Below are 18,171 nucleotides of genomic sequence, written 5' to 3'. Positions count from 1 at the left end.
TGTTTTCAGGCTACGTGGTGGTTTGTTTTAAGAATGATTACCCTGAGCCCTGAATCTTGCATAGGAGTGTTTAGCTAATGAACTATCATACTTATATCAATATCTTATAAATGGTCAAAAATAATAAAACTTGTAGTCAAAATAAACTCATTTGGTTTTCATTTAATTTGGTAAGACTACAAAATTCAACTTATTTTATATCCTTAATCATTCTTTTCTTTTAAAGTTGTAGAATAAAAGTTAATTTGTACTAAATTATGTTCGAACATAACTTTAATTCTCAGTATTTACATATTTACAAAGACACATTTCTCGTAGGAACAAAGTTTATAATCAAGCATCAATTAGTTACTATAAAATGTCGTTTGAATTTGCCTCGAGAATTTTTTGAGTATTCCTACCTGAAACAACACAAACATTAAATAAATAACGACATCACTATATTTTCTTTTAAACACGATTTTATAAGGTCGACATAACTGTGTAATTGTAATGTAATTTAAGGTAACTGATTGTAGTAATACTACTCTTGTAGTCTCACTATAAGACATGTCATCGACACGAAAGAAGAAGAAGGTAACTAATATGATAATATATAAACTGATCTGATGATGAAGCCGGAAGATATGAACTGGAACTTCATGATGGAACGTCGTGTCATAGCTGTTTTTAGACTAACCTATATTTGTCTGTTTGAATTTTGAATAAGTTTACCTGAATATTTTTGTAGTAACAGGTAGCCTCTGGCAAATCATGACATAGTACCAATAGGCCCTTTTGTTCTGACATAGTGTCTGAACAAATTTAAGTTTGTCTGAATAATCTTACCTGTATATATTAGTGTTACTCTCGTATCCTTAGAGGCAATCCTCTAGCGACGACACTGCTGGCTATCATGACGTAGTTGGTGGAGCCGCGAGCTCGGCACACGGCGCGGAGAATGTCCCGTTCCTGTATTATCTGGCCTTTTTGTTCTGATGTTGTGTCTGAAATAAAGAACTTACATGTTGTAATAAGATTTATAAATTCTTTACATTTAAAAAATACGTTATATTGCCATAAAAAGTAAACTTGGATGGCAGAATACAGTAGGAAAAAATGTGTCCAGACATTAAAAAAATGTTATGTTTGTGACATTAAAAACAACAAGGTTGGTTTCAGCTTGCATAGACTGTAAGGTCATTTATCAGAGTCAAGTATCAGAGATGAAACCTATGTCATTTGGAAGCTCTTGAAAATACTTGAATATGTCATACTGTGTTCTACAGATAAACTCATCCAAAGGTTGTCTGGAAGAAATCGCTATTTTGCGATAAGACCGCCAATTGTACTGTTCTTTGTGTGTTGTGATGTCCTGTGTTGTTAATTTTATTGGTGTACAATAAAGAATAATCTATCTATCATTCTATGGCGCTCAAGTTCGTATCCACTCATTTGGAATGGTACTTTTATAAAGCACTAGCCGTTTTCCTGCGGTTTTACCCGCATCCCGTGGTAACTACTGCCCGTACCGGGATAAAATATAGCCTATGTTACTCATGGATAATGTAGCTTTCGAATGGTGAAAACAATTTTAAAAACGGTCCAGTAGTTTTTGAGCCTATTCATTACAACCAAACAAACAAAGTTTTCCTCTTTATAATATTAGTATACATAGAATAATATTTACCTAGTATTTTATTACTCCACTTGGCTTTTCCCACGCTGTGCCAGGGTAAGGGCGCTTCAGACGGCACGTACAGCGACAGCAGTGTGCTCACTACCTTGTCCACTTCCAAGTCTGTCACCTCCCATAGCATACCCACCACCATAGGGCTGTGGGTATAGAAACAAAGATATGTTATATGGTGGATAATTTTACTCACTAAATTTAAGTTTCTATTTATATGTTATGTCAGTACTAGATGGGTTCTTATAACCAGATCAGAGGTTTCTTATGGTGAACACAATCAGATCAAACGGTATTATACATGACCGCGACGAATGAAACATATAAAAGTCTTTATGAGAAATTGTGTGTTAACTAACTTGAATGTGTGGCGAATCATCGGCGAATTTTAAAGAAGCACAAATTCGAGGGGCTGACAGATTTCTTTCGTCGGTCGTGTTTATCATCTCTCTTCACTCCTGTCGGATTTCCTTCTCATCGCGCTATGATAGTGATCGAATAGAGAATGCAACTGTGTGCACTATATTATGTCCTGCGCAGCTGATCTCCTTATATGAGACAGCCACCTTGGCCGACAATCAGATAGAACCCCATTGTCACTCACCAAGCAGCAATATGCAAATGATGATGTGCAGCGGCGGGCGGAGCCCTAGGCGCTGGCGCCGCCAGTCGCACGGAGCCGCAGCCCGACAGCACGCACAGGGCGGAGCCCCGCGCTTGCTCCACGCCGGCCCCTCCGCCTCGCGCTGCTAGCTGGCAGCCGTCGCCGTGACCGCAGTATCTGCATACAATGAATTATGGCTATTGAATAAGTCATTGTTTTTCGTAAAGTTAATTATTCTTCGGAACTTGTGGCTTAGACAAAGCTGATCGTTTATAAGGTTAAGCATGCTTAGAGGGCAATCGGTCCGTTATCTTCGATCTTGTCATAATTGTCAAATTGTCTTAATTCTTTGCATACAACTGTTGACCGATTGTTTAGGCTCGGCTTCACTGATTACCAATAGTATCATCTAGTTATCTGATAGTTAATGCTATCTAATTTAGAAAGACTGCTTATAAATTCTTCCAAGTATTGCTATTTGCTTCCAAGACTTGGTTTCACAGCTAAGTTATATTTTATCTGTCAGATAAATTCCTGGTAAACTAGCCATAACACTTACAAGAACACATCAGCTTCACTAAGATGCGCGATGAAGTCTGCCGGAGAAGGTGGTTCTCCAACGTGCCCCTTCCACTCGGGACACCAGTACTCTACGAATGACGTCATACGATTCTCCATGCGGTCCAAATTCTTCTCTGAAAGAAGAAATATGAATGTTATTTATCTTTATTGTATACAAATTCAGTTATGTAATCCTTTATGTTTTTACATATTTTTGTTACTTATAGGAATAAATCTTTTGAAAGGATTTGAGTGTGAAGAAACGAATGCTTTGGCATATTTGAAAGATTTGTATTACTATTTTAATAACTGTTTCAAACATTTTAGCTCTTAGCACAACGAATTCCTCGATTTTCCTTAAGGCAGATAAAAAAAAAAAACCTTTGGCATTTGTTAAGGGTTTTCAGACTTCTTGGAGGAACAAGGAGTATAGGGTTGCCTAGGCAACTGGGTTGAAGAAGGCAGATAGGCAGTCGCCATATATAAAACACTAGTACCCAGTTAAGACTGGAAGCCAACTCCAAGTTTGGGAAAAGTCTAGGCAGATGAATTAAATAAAATCAAATTATTAAAAAACGTAATTTCTTTCTAGTTTTTTCTTAAGTATACATAAATTAATAAATAAATACAAACTTACCTGGATTTATAACATATCTGCCGACATCACACTTGGCGGCAAAGTATCCGTCGACAATTTTACTCTCGTGTATCTTATACAAGTAGTACAAGAAGTGAATGTTTTCCATACGGGAGACGGGGTGCTGGTTCAATATGGGTAATGTTTCCCATGGGAATGTGTCTAGCATCTGGAAATTATGTGAATATTGTAAATTATTTATAAATAAAAACATTCCGATATTTTCTCACTCTTTAGACTTTAGACCAAGATTTGAACACGGAATGGTGGAAATTAAATTGCAAATAAAGTCATTGATCCTTAACTATTTTATGAAATTGTTAGGACCACTGGTCGCATTTGTCTAGACTAGCTCTTTTATTTTAAAGTCAATCATGAATATAGTGGGTCAATGCCATCGGCTACAGATAACATTTTTCACAAAAGTAAAACCGCCTTCAATCTAGCAAACACTATGCTGAAAAGCGCTTCAAAGTCGTTCCAGCCAAACGTGCGATAATCGCGCACAAACTTACATACATAAAGGTTAAACTAAGAAAATACTTTGTTGAAACCTGTTAAAAAGGACTCTATTTCCAAAAAATAAGGTTCAAAACTCACCTCATCAACAATAAGTATAACAGGATGCCGTTTAGCCTTCTTCAAACCAGCCCATTCATCATTATCTTTCACTTGCATCGCAGCCTGAGAAAACGCCCTGATACCATCAACCAAACCAAAATGATGTATCTTTTCAAAACTCTTCGACAAACATTTTAAACAAAGTTCGTTTAAAAATCTAAACTCTTTAGTACAACTGCCACATTCGAAATTTAAAACTTGGCGAACATCTTCAGTGTTGCCATGCTCGGTCAATATTCTTCGGATGCAAGTTTTGATTTGTTGTGATTGCAACACTGGGCAGCTTTCTAAGAGGTTGTATAGCAGGATTTTTTGTTTTTGTGTTAGGCGGATGAAACTGAAAATAATAAAATTTGATTTAAAAAAATATTCACTGAAAAGATCCTTTTCTACTGGGAAAAATACTCAGTATAAATATAAATAATAGTCAGTTTAACGCAATAAGGGTTTACTAAAAGATTTTTTAAATACTACTACATGTATACTTGGAATTTTCCTTATTAACATTAATATACAAATGATAACAGCTTACCCCCAATCCTGTATCGTGGTGTCCACTAATTTGACCACTTTTTCCTTCAAACTGCTGTCTACCAGCTTGCCAGTGAGCAAACTACCCCAACCACCAAGCCATTCTTTATCCATTACATTGATAACACTCTGAAAACAAATAACTATCATTGTAATAAATGTTATATGGACCAGCTGCCTGTCTGACCTCCTCAACCCAGTTACCTTTACCTGGTTGGCAGACTTTCTGGCTTCTGACCACCCATGACGACTGCCGAAGATGTTCAAATAACAGACATAGAGATCCCCTTACAAAACGTAAATAGGTCTAACAATATTTATAATCTAGACTCAAGGCAATAATAATGAGCTAGATAGGCCGAGCAGTGAACTGATTGGAGGACGAATCAATTGTATGTAATGATATCATTTGTTCTATAGTCACAATGTGTGAGCTTCATAATTTAAGGAACAATATCGCTGAAAGTTAGTTTCCCTTGAGTGATTACCAAGTAATCACTATCTTATATTATAAAGCTGATGAGTTAGTATGATTGAAAGCTCTAATTATATAATATATAATATATATAATGTAGAAAGTCAAATTAAAAAACGTTTATTCAGATTAAGCTGACAAATCAGCACTTTTTGAAATCAAAAGACAGCCCCCAAAAAGCCCGCCCTTCACCACTTCCTATGAGTTTTGGCTGGGGGGAAGAAGAGGCGGACTCCCCAGCAACACATGTCTGTTTGTTAGATTTTATTGAGTAGTTCCGAAACCACAAAGTTAAGAATAAATAAACTCCTCCTGATCAGCCTAGTTTTGTAAGAGGAACTACTGTACTGGTTTTGTCTGAGTAAATAATTTTTTATCTTACCTTCATACGTAAATCAATGTCCTCCCTTCTGCTCCAATAGTTCTGAACCAGTCGTTTGTTATTCAAAAACTGTGCATTATCTATAGTCTTGTAGTTTTCGTCTAGTAACGAGTATAGCTCCGTGAATAGGGGTCTCTCGCCTTCTGAAATATTGAAAGAAGTTTTTTTGTACAGTTATACATTTTCAACCTTATTGCTAAACATTTTTTTTTCATTCAGCTAAAATTTCATTTAGCTGAATGAAAATTTTACCTGTATTTGTGTTTATACACGATTATCTAGAAGACAGCCATGTAAGGTATTTTATGTGGTATTAAGCACAGTATTCATCAGACTTAGAAGGTTTTAAGGTTCATTATTGAAGTAGGAAATTTTTTTGTAAAAAGTTTATATTAAAAACTTACCTTTAGTAATATTAGCCGGTATATGCACAGTCACAGGCCCCATTGCAGTGTCATCCAAGTAATCATTAGTGAGCAAACTCAAGTATATTGAGTCCACCTCTGTTCTATACTCTATAAGAGGCTTCAGATTCTCGTTGGGGTTGTATGGTACAGTCAATTGTACCACGGTCCATTCTGAAATAAAATGTTTGTAAATATTGAAGTTCAAAACAAATCAAATCAAATTAATTGTTTATTATTTCACTTTGTACATAATTTTACAATATTTTGCTTAATTCTAAAAAGTGCTGATGTAAGATTTGCCTGAACTAGGTAAAAACCTGTGTCTCAGGCGTAAACAAAAGATACAATGGGTAGAAATAAGATATATAACGGGTTTTGTTACTATTTCATTGTAAAACAGAGAATTTTAATATAATTTTGGTATAGATTACAAAATGGACAAAAACAGGATACATTTTATCTGGCCATGTCACCAGCTTCTTCAGGATGCAGGAAACCAAACCAAAATTAAATATGTTTCTCTTTTCTTTTTATTGGTGAGCTGCGTGTATATTCACAACAAAACCATGTTAAGAAATTGAAATCTTAATTATTATTAAAAAAATATATAAATTGTACCTTTAGGCAATTCCTTCAAAATCTTCAGAAAGTTGTCCACATTATTTTCCTTGGAGAAGTGAAGATACCTCTTATAGAATGGCATCTCATCTTCTAAGGCAAATGAGTCCAAAACATTTGTTATGTCATCCGTCCCTTCTGATAGTTTATCTAGGAACTTTTTGTCAGTCTTTGATCTGTAACATAAAAACTTTAACATTGTAACTAAACAATAATTTTAATATGTAATATGAATAGCACTAGAAAAGGTGGTATTTTCTTTGTATAAAGGAAGATACATTTTAAACAGAAGATTGGAATGAATATTATAGAATATGTGATGCAAAAGTTTGTTTGCTTCTTACTGAACTTACTGATTCATTGCCTGTTTCAAGGTAATAATAAGACTTTAGAAAATCAATTGAGTCTCGTGCATATCTGCACTCTGGGTAAAATAAAAAATCTGGTTTACAGATAGACAGGGCCTGTAGACAAATATAGGCTTCTTTTATCCAGGGGAAGTTCTTTCTATCTATTTATATTGCTTTGCGCTAAGTTTTGCAGATAATATGATCAAAGTGATACTTACATTGGATTTGAATCAACCAAATCCTTTATTGGTTTTATGTAGCTTGTGATTTTGTGCAGTTTATTTTCTGAAACATTTAAAATAATACTTATTTATAAATTCATGTAATATTTTATACATTGGTATTTGAATTAAAAAGGAGTCAGTTGGAGATTTTTTTTGTTTGTAGTTCTTAATTCCTTGCTAAATCCTAGTCTTGGATTCAATTTTAAAATATGTATTGTCAGTGGGTTGTCTTAGGGATACTCTTATTTGAATGCATTAATAGTATTATATATGTTTACAAAACACACAACAGAATCACATACCTACCTACAGACATCAGCATGATAATCTAAAATCGATAAATCTACAGCTATTTATAAAGTTGTATGTAAACAAATACTTACCAGCAGTCTTTAACTGTTCATCTCTATAAACAGCCATAGTCCTCAGAGAAGCGGACGCCGCCTCACTCAAATGGAATGCACAACCAACGTCATCATTGTCCGATAAGCATTCTTCAGCCATCAGCTTCCTACCACCTTGGGAATATCATATAAGTTATGTTATTATTCACACATTACAAAGACCTTTTGTCTAGAAAATAATTGATTTATTACCTCACTTATGACTTCTATTGCAAGATAAACGATTAAAATTCCTGTTTAGCTAAATATAAATACAGTTTTATTGTGAAATAAAGTACAAAAACTTACTCTGATAATTCGGTCCGTTGGGAGTCGAAGGCACTTCATTCACGTATTTGTTTAGTATGTTCTTGAATAAGGGCTTCGTAAAGTTTATTTCGTTTGTAAATACATCGAAATCCTCCATTATTTAAGAAACTTTGTAAGTTTTGGCCTATTTTGAAGTTCAAATTCAAATTATGATGAAGACTGTGTGAAGCCGCGTTTCAATTACGAATTCAAGTATTTCGGTATGTCATTTAACGCAGGCAGCATTTTCTCTCTTTCATACACTCAAAAACGAAAAGAGTACAAAGTGATCTCTATGTAACAAATAATTTGAAGGCTGGAACGCGATAGTATTTTAGAACATTTTTGACATTTTAAAACCGTTAGGTATAACGTTCCGTTTTACAAAGATAACTTACAAGTCCACATTTTATTGTGCATAAGAATCAATCATTCGAACGATATTTTATTTCCGGAATTTTTAAATGCTATTTTTATTCATTATGTTATTTTAACTACGTAAACTCATAAACCTTATAGAAAGACTATGTTCACAATTCTAGAAATTGCGTGCTGATTCATTGCAATTAGCTTGTATTTATTTCTGTCGAACTTTCTATTTGCCGTATAATGATGAGGTACGAAGACGTAAGAATATTAATTAGGTAACGCCATTGATATTCCATACCGTATTATGCAAACTGCATTGCTATGTATAGTACTCGTGTAGTTGTTGAAGCCAGATTAAATATTTATGACCGGTCACATAAAATATTGTTTAACTCACCCACATAACTGCATAATGCACCTATGTATTTAATAGGCCAGTAGGTAGCTGTAAATTAATGTTATAAAGTATTGATAAGGCTATTGAGTACGCTACCGAAGTCAAAAAAGGTGATGACCATAAATAAAAAATATCGTAATTCTCGCAGTGAAGCAGCACGGTTTATTTCAAAAGTCTAATTTGGAAAATTAAATAAGAGATTGTAGCAAATATCGATGCTAGCAATCAAGCATTGTATAAGTGACTGCAAGCTTGTAAACTGCGTTTGCAGTCACGCACGACCATGTGGTAGGCTCATCGCAACTTGGCGTGCATGGGACAACTATACTAACATTAGGTAATCTGTTTATAGGGAATCGTGCAATTAATAGGCCAAAGTTATTTTACAACTTTTTATTTCATAATAAACATAAACAATGCGCAAATTAGTTAACCGTCAATTTGCCACATTACAATATTTACCGACTTTCTCGTCGTAAGCAATTATACTCTCAGTAAGTAGGGTAAATAAAAGTTTCTAATTTTTTTAAGTTACAAAAATAACTGAAAGTGGTTACGCTTATATTGACTAACAAAATGCTCCTTACAAATAGTACAAAAAATATTAGTGGCACTGATAAACATTCTACAAAACCATACAAATGTGTGTGAACACAGATTAAGTAATTATTTTCGAAATTGTGCTAATATAAGGCACAAAATGTAGGTAAAGTTTCAAACGCCGAACAACAAATATATGGCCGAAATACTTTTAAAAATACAATTCATTAAGCTTACACAAGTGCCTAATAAAAAATTTGATACAAAATAAAAAGGAGGTAATTTGAGTATAACAGTGACGGCAAATGCAAACAATGGACATCTTTGCATTTGCTAATAATTTACCGCGTTGATTTCTCAAAATAAAGGATACAACAATACTGATGAAATAATACATGACGGGAGTATCTACACCGGTTCATATATGTGGCCCTATTTATGAGGCCTAGCGATATTGGATTGGCAAATTGCATTGAGAGAGCGATCTGTCGTTTAAACAATTAATAAATGTGGTAATTATCACATTACAAATGAAGCTACCAAATTATCACGTATTAAATTGCACTTATAATATGCGTAATCGCATACCGTCGGATGGCGCAACCCAATTGTTAAGCCTCATGTAAACAACGATAATATGCTATACTGTAAACATGCCACGAGCCAGTTCATGATACTGAATTCATAGCGCAAACATCGTACCATGAAATCCAGGACATTATCTAGCTAAACCGTACCATACAATGATAAAATCAATAACTCTTTCGAAATGGATATGTTCTGTATATTCCTAACTAATAATACTTAGTTATCTATGTTATTTATCACACCATATTGCGTTTTCATACGAGAGCAGGAAGACTATTGTAGTGGCATGCATACACTAGCATACAGCTTTTTGTTCAGTGTAGAAAGTAAGGTACAACAAAGCAACAGTTTTGCTAATACAAAAAAGCAAAAAGCATTTAAAGTATCACTTAATATTTAACACATTTCTACTTAACCATAACACAAAAATAAACTATTCGAATGAATTCAACATGTTTAGAAATATTTTCGTTTATTCTATTACGAAGCTTTTCGTTAACCCCGAATGTGGGTAGAAGACGAAAACATTAATAGATTCTGAGAACTACCTATCTAGTTAGTGTTTCAGTGGTAAGTTTAGTTCATAATATAAATCTTGTATACCAAGTGTTATTAACAAACAACAATTAATTTCATCTAAACATCGTGTTACAGAAATACTACTAAATATGTATAAAAACCTACTAATCCATATATTAATTGATTATAAAGGCATTCGTCGGATATGACTCGAAGGCACATTTTTTAAACAAAAGTTAGGAGATATAACCTTGGTGGTTACTCATCACAAGTTCGTTATAACGTTAATTTGCATATCTACGTAACAAACGCGATCTACCGTACGTCGCTATAACATTTTACGTGAAACAAAGTTTAAATCAATTTCTCCAAGCACCTCACACTACGATAAAACATCTCTTTCAGTAACACTAACCCTATACCACTTTTTAATATTTTTTTAAACGTGATTATAATTATCTACCAGTAAATCTAACGATTTATAAATATTTTACACTAATAAAAAAAGACTTATTGTATACACCTATTATTGCCCATTTCGATATAAGTTCAGTAGTGTCGTTGCTACTAAACATAGCGTATAAATAAATAAATAGGTATATACACTTACTAAGATAACGGAAAGACACTCGATCATATCGTGATTCGCAAGATTTGAAAAGATTATGCATGCTTATCAAAATTTATCTTATTTACAATTCAGAGTGAATCGAGAAAAAAGGCCTTGAAATCTATCACATTTAAGTTTGGGATACTTAACAGGCAATAGCCAACATAAAATAAATTACTATAAACTTGTAAAAACAGCAAATACTGTCCTTTCCAGATGAAGGAATTAAGTAGCCGTTGTATTATGCGAATTACTGTTGCATTTATTCGAGTGTACGCGCTCGTCTCCGCTCAAATGAACATATAGCGTAGGCGTCTTTACACTTGGCAATGCACGACCTCACAACACGCTTAATTTATTCTATCTCGCACAGTCGCACCGCTATCATACCCCCGCGCAACTAGTTCATAGCAATAAGTGATTTCATAGGCGCGGGGGTCTGACAAAATACTATCGAACTTAAAAAATATATAAAATGATCACATACATAAAGAGTTCCGAAAATTAAACTGTGGCACTCAGAAAATGGAAGTACAATAACATCCTGAGTGTCGATCAAGACATGTTGTTGATGCCCACCCTCTTGCTCAGAGGAGACGCGTCCAGGATCCTCTCGTTGGCCTTGTCCTCCTCCCTGAAGTGAATACGCGTGATGACAATGTCCCCCGTGCTAAGAGTTTGCGAGCCAACCTCAGTTTTCTTAGTTTCATTGAGATCATTGCACTTAACTTCATCATAAGTATTGGAATTATGGCATCTGCAGCTGCAGCTACAGCTTTTCCTATCTGGCTCACCTAAGTTCAAAATTTGGCTTAGATTGGACCAATCCTTGTTTTTGAGCAATGGCAGTGTTTGTTCCATTGTTTGTGAGAATTTATCCTCCAACTCTCCACTGAGGGGGGCGACAGCCGACAGAATAGCTTCCAAGCGATTAATCTTCTCTACCTTATCCATGTTTGTGTCTGATAAGATTTCGTCCATCATCTGCATCGATTCTGTGAGACTTGGAGGCTGTGTGGAGTGTGGGGATGATATGGGATCAGAAGGGTTTGACTCTAAGCTGGCCATTTCATTTTCCCTTTCATCATCATCTGAATCAGAGTCCTTGTCATGCCCAATAGCTTCAAGTTTCTCCAATTTCTTGGAGATTTTGTGACAGCCCTTCAGTTTCTCTTTCTCCTCTTCTGTGAGTTCAATGTATCTGAGCAGTCTAATTTCCCTGTTGCTCAATACAATGTTTTTGGTTGTTTCAGCCAATTTCTGCTTCAGCTCACCAACTTCTGTGTTTATTTTGCGCTGCCTCTTGCGCAATTTAACTTCAGTTGGTTGGATGTGCATGAATACTTGCTCATTGCTCAGTTCCTCAAATAGCTGCTGATTCTCTGGTTTAATGTTGCTGGACATGTATGCATATATTGCTGGATTTACTAAAGACAGGACATCTGAAGCAGAGTAGATTATCATATCTTTTGTCAGAGGTCTTCTTGCCCAATAGCGTTGGTCCCTGCGGTATACATTCTTCAACTGTTCCTTCATGGGGTTCATGGGTGCATTATACAATTCACATAAGGCATTCAGGCTTAAATTCTTGACTTTGTATACAGGCACACCCTGTTGTTGCAACTGCAACACAGCATGAGCAGCCTGTGTATCAAAAACATTCTTCAAAACAATCTCGAACTGATTGTGTAAATTGACTGAGTCATTCCTGCAGTCATGTATAATTTTAACTACATTTTCGCTCTCTAATAGTTCCTTAATTTTACCCTCCACAACCATGCCGGGGCATGCCATTATATCTAATATGTACACTTCACCATTCATGGTGGCTATTTGACACAACGTCAACACTCCTTTGAGGCCAAGGTTTATTCCTTCGCAGTCAAAGGATACAATATTCTTAGCATTGCGTTTAGGCACCATAATGCTTTCAATGAGCGTGGCACATTCCCTTACATTAGCTATGACGGTTGTGCACTGGAGCACCTTCTGACGCCACGCCTCACCCATCAGATTATTCCTTAGGCTCGGAGTACCATTTGTTTCTTCAGCACTTCGCGCATTCAGGTGATTATTGACTCTGTCACGTACCATGTTCTCTGCCAAATTCTTTATGACAATGGAATTGATTCTTTGCTTCAGAGTCTGGTTCGCAATATTAGCTTGAGGTCCTCGGGGAGATTCAATAGGACTGAGTATTCTGTTTGCGGGGCTCTTTTTGCCATCTGATGGAGTGGGACTCTCGACTGTGAGGGGAATCGGGGATGCAGGCTTTTCCTCGACCACAGGCTTTGGTACATCAGTCTTTGCTTTAGCTTTTGCATTAAGATACATAACAGGTATTTTTGGTTTACTAATTAGTGTGACCAGGTTCGACTGAACATGGAATGAGTCTGAAAATATTTTTAAGAATGCGCTCAAATCAGCCGGGGACTTGAACATTTGATACCAGTATTCTTGTGGAAAACGGGACACTATTAAGTGGAAGAGCTGGTCGACCATGACGGGGCCCTTAGCCTCTATGCACTGTGCAACATAGTCTAGCAACTGCTGGGCAGTGTCTGTGTTTATATTAGCTACAGGTAGATTGTGGAATTGTTCAGAATTTGTGTGTGCGTTACCTCTCCTATGATTCTCACTGACTAGAACGACGTTGTCATCGATGATCTGGAAGGTGTCCGGATGCTTCAGCAGGAAGTCCTTGAACTCCTTGATCCTCTGACCGGAGATGTGACGCACCTGCGGGGAGGCCTGGCTCCTGTGCCCGAGCAGGCTCTTGATGGGCACCTCGGTGCCCTCGCCGTACTGCACCATCTTGCCCGCGAAGTACTCCTTCGCTTCCTCGATGTAGTCGTTGTTGGAGGAGGCGCCAGCCCCGCTCAGATGCTTCTGGAACGTGTTGATATCAACATAGTCCCCGTCTATGCTGAACAACGCCGGGTACTGAGCCAGGAACTTCTTGAGGCCCGACTGCGACCCGCCAGCGATCTGTCGCATCTCCTTGGTGAATCCTTTGGCACCAAACTGGCAGGAAAGATCGTGCAACGTGCGCGGCTCGCCTTTGTCGAGCAGGCGTTCCACGAAGAACAACAGAGTAAGGTTCCTAGCGAGCTCATATTCCATTGATTCCATTTCCCTGCAGTTGGTGCCAATGTGTTGAACTTAAACTAAATTTTTTCTACGTATATGTGTCACCCACAACACCATGAAATTTTTCTTTTCTATCCGCACCTGAACCATAGACTACAGATAAAAGTGAAGTGAAGTGCAAAACTGCTGATGCTGATTGATACTGATAATACCAAAACAAACTACGATGAAAAAATGACGTTGCAATTATATAACTGCTTTGCAATATTATCTGATAACGATAAAATGATCTGATTTATACATCAAAAACAGAAAATTGGTCATAGGTAGTCGAAATTTACGTGGAAAATCCCTAAAAGTAAACAGTTTTAAAAATTTTGTGAGTAAATACATTAATAAAAATGTATACTTATATATTGGGGACATTTGATTACCACTGCATTTTAAGAGAAAAATTATAAATTGTCTGAAGTAAATATAATTTTAGTAATTTATACAATAATTACACTAAATCACATCACTTATTCATAGACTATAAAACTTATTTTCTTAACGGTATAAATGCCTGGCTGCAGCTTTAGATATACGTGGCAGAATTATTCTGTTCAATTAATAAAATAACAAGAAGATAATTCACAAGTAGATAAAGATATGATGAATATATTAAAATTGATAAAAATATAATTAGAAAAATATTTTTCGCCTCGTGTCACACGTACAAACAAATAGTGTCAGTTAAGTCATTGTCAATGTCAAATTTGTTTCACGGCGATTGTATTGGCGTCCCGATATTTAATTTTCAATTGCTGTAATCAATACAAATTGCTTGAATTTCTTCTCAATCGCCTTTCTAAGAACCGGAATAATTGTAGTGCTACAGTTAACGGTTTTCTGTAACAATATCGTACTCAAACAACATCATGGTAAGCAGTTTTTGTGAACGTTGTTACCATCACGGAACTTGTACACCCACTTTTTCAATAGTAATTGGTGTACAATGTTTCTCGAAGTTGTTCGGAAATATGTATACCTCGGGCAGACATTGCAGTTAGGTAGAAACAACTTTGAGGACGAGGTGAATAGGAGAATTCAGTTGGGTTGGGCTGCATTTGGGAAGCTACGTCGAGTCCTAACATCGTCGATCCCACAGTGCCTAAAGACAAAAGTCTTCAATCAGTGCGTCCTACCTGTCATGACTTACGGAGCCGAAACGTGGACACTGACGGTACGGCTGGTCCACAAGTTTAAAGTCGCTCAGCGGGCTATGGAAAGAGCTATGCTCGGCGTTTCTCTGAGGGATCGCATCAGGAATGAGGTAATCCGTCAGAGAACCAAGGTCATCGACATAGCCTACCGAATCAGCAAGCTGAAGTGGCAGTGGGCTGGCCGAAGAACCGATAACCGTTGGGGTAAACGTGTTCTAGAGTGGAGACCACGCCTCGGCAAACGTAGTGTAGGACGTCCTCAGGCACGGTGGAGTGATGACTTGCGCAAGACGGCTGGCAGGAGCTGGATGCGAGAAGCCGAAAATAGATCTCAGTGGCGTGCACTTGGAGAGGCCTATGTCCAGCAGTGGACTGCGATAGGCTGATGATGATGATGATGATGTACAATGTTTAACTAGCTTGTGCAGTCAAAGTTTAAAGTTGCCTGGTTTATAATCGAATATCTTTTTGATACATTTACACTTGAGAAGAAAGATAGATCATAGCCTAACCAGTTAAGAAACAAATAAGTGAAATCTGGTCATGTATTGTTTAAATTTTGACTTTATTAATTTTCAGGACTTCATTATTTAAGGTTTATTGCCAATCCTGCTACAAAACTTGAGTAACACCTCAATTGTCACAATTTCAGCAGACAAAAACAGAAAAACATGAGCATCTGCAATAATTTCAATGACAAACCTGACTTACCTAATTATTATCAACATTTCCAGCTAGTCCTAGTTCTCGGAGACCTGCACATTCCTCACCGCTGCAGTAGCCTGCCGCCCAAGTTCAAGAAGCTGCTGCTCCCAGGCCGGATACAGCATATTCTGTGTACCGGTAACCTCTGTACGAAGGAGTCCTATGATTACTTGAAGACTTTAGCCAGCGATGTCCATGTTGTCAGGGGAGATTTTGATGAGGTTTGTATTTAGCTAAAAAGTTACACCCTGAATAAACTAGTCAGATAGATAAACATTTTTTGTATTGATATAGTCATTATTTTCTCTTAAAAGATGCTGTTTTAGTAAGATTGGTCTAAAGTCTAGTAGTATACTCATCCAAAGTTGCAAACTGCTGCACAACATGGAGTCCAGAATTCAGTACACATTCTAAAAGTCAAAAAGTAGCTAAACATTCAAGTTGGCAAAAGTTGCTTAGCAATCAGAGCCAAATTAACGAATTTTAGGTAGTTTTTTTTTTTTACGATCAGTCCCAGGACTATAAGCAAATTGGTTGTGTGGTATTCAATTGTATGTAGATAAAATCAAAATAATTCAAGGCATTACTTCAAAGGTCACTTTTTCATTTTCAGAATTCCACATACCCAGAACAGAAAGTGATAACCGTTGGCCAGTTCCGCATCGGTCTGATCCACGGCCACCAAGTAGTACCCTGGGGTGATGAGGAGTCCCTTGCTCTGGTACAAAGGCAGCTGGACGTAGATATCCTGATATCAGGCCACACGCACCGCTTTGAGGCGTACGAACATGAGAACAAGTTTTATATCAATCCGGGATCTGCTACTGGGGCTTATAGTCCTCTTTTCAGGTATTTTTTGTTCGGCTTTGTAAACACTTAAAAACTCATTTTAATCTATGGCCTCCTTGCTCCTTGTAAAACACTGGTACTCAGCTGCATCTTGTTAGACTGGAAGATGACGCCAACATAGTTGGGAAAAGGTTTATCAGGAGATTGATTAAAAATATAATTAACATCATATATTTACATGAAACTCAACAAAGCTAATAATTTTTAGATGATTAATGAAGTAACATGACATGTACTGGTTGGCAGAGCTAGTAAATAGAGAAATTGCATACATCATAATGAAATTCGCCCCTCTCTCGTAGATAACTTAAATACTACCAAACTATAATATATATATTTTATTTCAACACTAAGGAAGTTCTACATGTTCCAATATTATATTGTTCACAGGAATGCCACTCCATCATTCGTGCTGATGGACATCCAAAGCTCAACGGTAGTCACCTACGTCTACAAACTGCTCGGAGACGAAGTCAAAGTGGAAAGAATTGAATACAAGAAAGCCTAACTGTTAATGTAATTGTAAAATAGTTATAATTAATATATTGTTACGTAATCATATTATATGTATAAAGTTTATATGGATAAATATCTCTTTAATTGTAATAAATGCACCTGAGTACATTTTATGAAAGATTTTTTTATGAAAATTGTATCCAAATACGTTGTCTTCTTACCTCAATGTTTTCTCTGTCTTAACTGGTACCTATCATTGGTACAAGCATTGCGGGTAGTCTTGGGTTTGAATCCCAGGTTAAATAGTGACAAGTAATCATGACTTTTGAGCATCCCTCCTTGGAGAAAAAACACGTGAAAGTCGCCAAATTATGGACTCTAGACAACCGATGACATAATGATCATCCACCTACAATCCTATCACAATGTTACCTATTGAGGGTAGTTGCAATATATTTTCTTATGGCATACTTCCGTAACAATAAAAACAACTTATAATAATAGCGCCAAATACCTAAAACTTTTATATTATAATCGAACAAGTCTTAAAATAGCTTGGACCTTCATACCTATTAGGTATGTGATTCAGAAAGGGTTCAAGCTATGCTTAAAGTTCGTTGACTTTGAGTTGTGTAATGTTGCTATTTGATCAAGCTAGCATTATGCTGATAACTTTGTAAACACCATAAGCAATAACATTAACGGTACAAAGTGATTTTGAAATCTGTTGGATAATATCTACCTTCGTGCAAATCTGTATGGCCCATACTCTTTGGGTGCGGTAGGTTCTGCTGCCTAGGACTTCACGGCAATAGGGCTCCGCTTCCAACTGACAAATCCAGATGGAATAACATCGTGTTTTTGCTCCTAACTCATGCTACTAATTATGTCGAATTAAGACTGCGCAGTGCCCTAGCCCAGGTTGAACCTATTAAAATGACAATTTGAAATATAATGAAATTAGTTTCGTTTTATCACAGCACTCATAGGCAAAAGGATTATTTTGTACCCTACGCCGGCTGTCGCTGCGCGCTTTATCGCAAGATATATTCTCTAAGATAAAAATGTAACC

The 18,171-nt window shown here is 36.5% G+C and overlaps 3 protein-coding genes across 3 annotated transcripts; 1 reads left to right on the top strand and 2 right to left on the bottom strand.

Moving 5' to 3' along the window:
- Positions 1 to 204: 204 nt before the first annotated feature.
- Positions 205 to 8,134, bottom strand: LOC110371712 (uncharacterized). Its single transcript, XM_064040673.1, has 14 exons — positions 7,772 to 8,134; positions 7,463 to 7,597; positions 7,074 to 7,140; positions 6,506 to 6,681; positions 5,885 to 6,058; positions 5,481 to 5,623; positions 4,625 to 4,752; positions 4,072 to 4,429; positions 3,472 to 3,640; positions 2,833 to 2,968; positions 2,274 to 2,450; positions 1,670 to 1,815; positions 829 to 986; positions 205 to 401 (listed from the first exon to the last, which is right to left on the bottom strand). The coding sequence occupies exons 1-13, from the start codon at positions 7,887 to 7,889 to the stop codon at positions 844 to 846; spliced, it is 2,070 nt and encodes a 689-aa protein (XP_063896743.1). The 5' UTR covers positions 7,890 to 8,134; the 3' UTR covers positions 205 to 401; positions 829 to 843.
- A 781-nt stretch (positions 8,135 to 8,915) lies between these two features.
- Positions 8,916 to 14,086, bottom strand: LOC110371760 (egalitarian protein homolog). Its single transcript, XM_021328134.3, has one exon. The coding sequence runs from the start codon at positions 13,924 to 13,926 to the stop codon at positions 11,350 to 11,352; it is 2,577 nt and encodes an 858-aa protein (XP_021183809.3). The 5' UTR covers positions 13,927 to 14,086; the 3' UTR covers positions 8,916 to 11,349.
- Positions 14,087 to 14,618: 532 nt separating this feature from the next.
- LOC110371752 (vacuolar protein sorting-associated protein 29) lies at positions 14,619 to 17,277 on the top strand. The gene is made up of 4 exons (XM_021328128.3): positions 14,619 to 14,807; positions 15,824 to 16,015; positions 16,408 to 16,643; positions 17,034 to 17,277. Exons 1-4 carry the CDS (start codon positions 14,805 to 14,807, stop codon positions 17,149 to 17,151), a joined length of 549 nt encoding a protein of 182 aa, XP_021183803.1. The 5' UTR covers positions 14,619 to 14,804; the 3' UTR covers positions 17,152 to 17,277.
- Positions 17,278 to 18,171: the final 894 nt, after the last annotated feature.

Source organism: Helicoverpa armigera, chromosome 22 (genome assembly GCF_030705265.1).
Source record: "Helicoverpa armigera isolate CAAS_96S chromosome 22, ASM3070526v1, whole genome shotgun sequence".
Lineage (NCBI taxonomy): Eukaryota > Metazoa > Arthropoda > Insecta > Lepidoptera > Noctuidae > Helicoverpa > Helicoverpa armigera.
This window is presented reverse-complemented; position numbering and strand designations above follow the sequence as displayed.